At 30.2% G+C, this 1,599-nt stretch overlaps 1 protein-coding gene across 2 annotated transcripts in view; it reads right to left on the bottom strand.

The window, feature by feature from the left end:
* LOC106527032 (protein NLRC3) overlaps nucleotides 1-785 on the bottom strand; it is a 27,111-nt gene extending 26,326 nt beyond the window's left edge. The window contains exon 1 of one of the 2 annotated variants that reach the window (XM_014021788.1): nucleotides 746-785. In XM_014021788.1, the coding sequence (XP_013877242.1) occupies nucleotides 746-753 (8 nt within the window). In that variant the 5' untranslated portion in view covers nucleotides 754-785. Of the gene's footprint in view, nucleotides 1-42; nucleotides 59-745 lie in introns of those variants that run through there. The other variant, XM_014021790.1, reaches the window with a different exon arrangement.
* Between the last annotated feature and the right edge of the window lie 814 nt (nucleotides 786-1,599).

Here is a 1,599-nt window from a genome sequence, read left to right as displayed (position 1 = left end):
ACACACACACACACACACACACACACACACACACACACATACCCGACTACTTATCTGGTATTTTTGTTCATCCCAGGGTCCACTCTTTCAGAAGACGAATGTTAACAGAAAAAAAGAAAAAAAGTTGGGTCTCACTGATCATTTATAAGTGTTTGTCAGGAAATCCCCCTAAAATCCAACTAAATCTCTCAGATGAACAAGAAGGTTGTTGTTCGTTTATCTGTTCAAAGTTCATTTGATTTCTTGTCAGTCATAAAAATGTTTAAAATGTAGCTCAGCTATGGTAAATGGTAATCGGACTGAACTTTTATAGCACCTTTCTTTTCCAAGAAGGATACTCACAGCACTTTGTATCACAGATTTGCCTGATTAAACAACAGTAAAAAATAAAAAGGTAAATCTTATGTGTAAAACATTACTGTAGATTGAATAAATACACTGTTAATATTTTATTCTTAAAGCTTATATAAATTTCAGCAGTTAAATAAACTCAAAACCATACAAATAAAGCAAAGGTTATTTAAAAAAAACTTTAGGGCCTAATCCTGAATGTGTTTGTTTTCATCTATATATTTTTTAAAACTTTATTTGAATTTTCAAAACCCAGTAAATCAATTTTACACTGTACACTCAGGAAAAAGTCCATCATCAATCAAATCTTCAGGTCTAAAGTCCATCAACTGTTTAGCTGCAGAGTTTAATGACTTCCAGGCAGAAAAAACAGTTAAAAGCATTGATCGCTTACCTTTCCATTTTGGAAACAAATTGAAATCAAGCTGCCTGAAAATAGAAAAACACAATAAGTTTGATAAGATTAATTGAGAGCAACATTAAAAATAAACAATAATAAACCTGAAGGAAAGTGTCAAAAAGAAAACTGCTGAAATTTGTCTGAAGGAACAATTTCCATTTATTTTATTTAAAGTGTAATCAACTAATTATTAATTTAATTAAATTATATAAAATACAAATATCCCTACAGTTACTAGAGTTGGTGAAGATAATTTGTTCAAATTTTACTTTTTTATGTAAATTGTATTTCTTCAAAAAAACTATCAAATCTTAAATATTCACAGGAAATACACAATGGTTCAAAATCTCTTTTTAGAGTGTAGTGTTAAAGTTTTAAAGCTCTTCACTGATCTCGGCGGTGTAGAAATCACACCCAAAATAAAACAAACGTTTGATTTGATCAGATTTAATTGTAAAATCAGATTAAATGTTCCTGAGGGAAATCAGGGAAAGAAAGATAATTTATAACTCAGCTTACTGGAATCAATCATGAGAAAATAAACCTTCTGTGTCCGACATCCTGGAGGAGTCTGAGATGAAGATCCTGAGCATGTAAACTTTGGTCAGACAGCAGCTTTCATTTCCTTATGATTTAACGTGACTGTAAAGCACTAAAAACAAGAACAAACACTGAAGGTCAGAGGTCATGTCATATTTTTTATTTGTCAGCACTGATGCTGTTGAAATCAATTAGATGTTTTATTGTTTTCATTGTAACAGCTGGTTTAAAATAATTTGTAGCTTTTTATTTTTAATGTGAATATGTATCTGATCATTAATTCTGCTTTTGTTATTAAATTAATCATA

Source organism: Austrofundulus limnaeus, unplaced genomic scaffold (genome assembly GCF_001266775.1).
Source record: "Austrofundulus limnaeus strain Quisiro unplaced genomic scaffold, Austrofundulus_limnaeus-1.0 Scaffold305, whole genome shotgun sequence".
Taxonomy (NCBI): Eukaryota; Metazoa; Chordata; class Actinopteri; order Cyprinodontiformes; family Rivulidae; genus Austrofundulus; species Austrofundulus limnaeus.
This window is presented reverse-complemented; position numbering and strand designations above follow the sequence as displayed.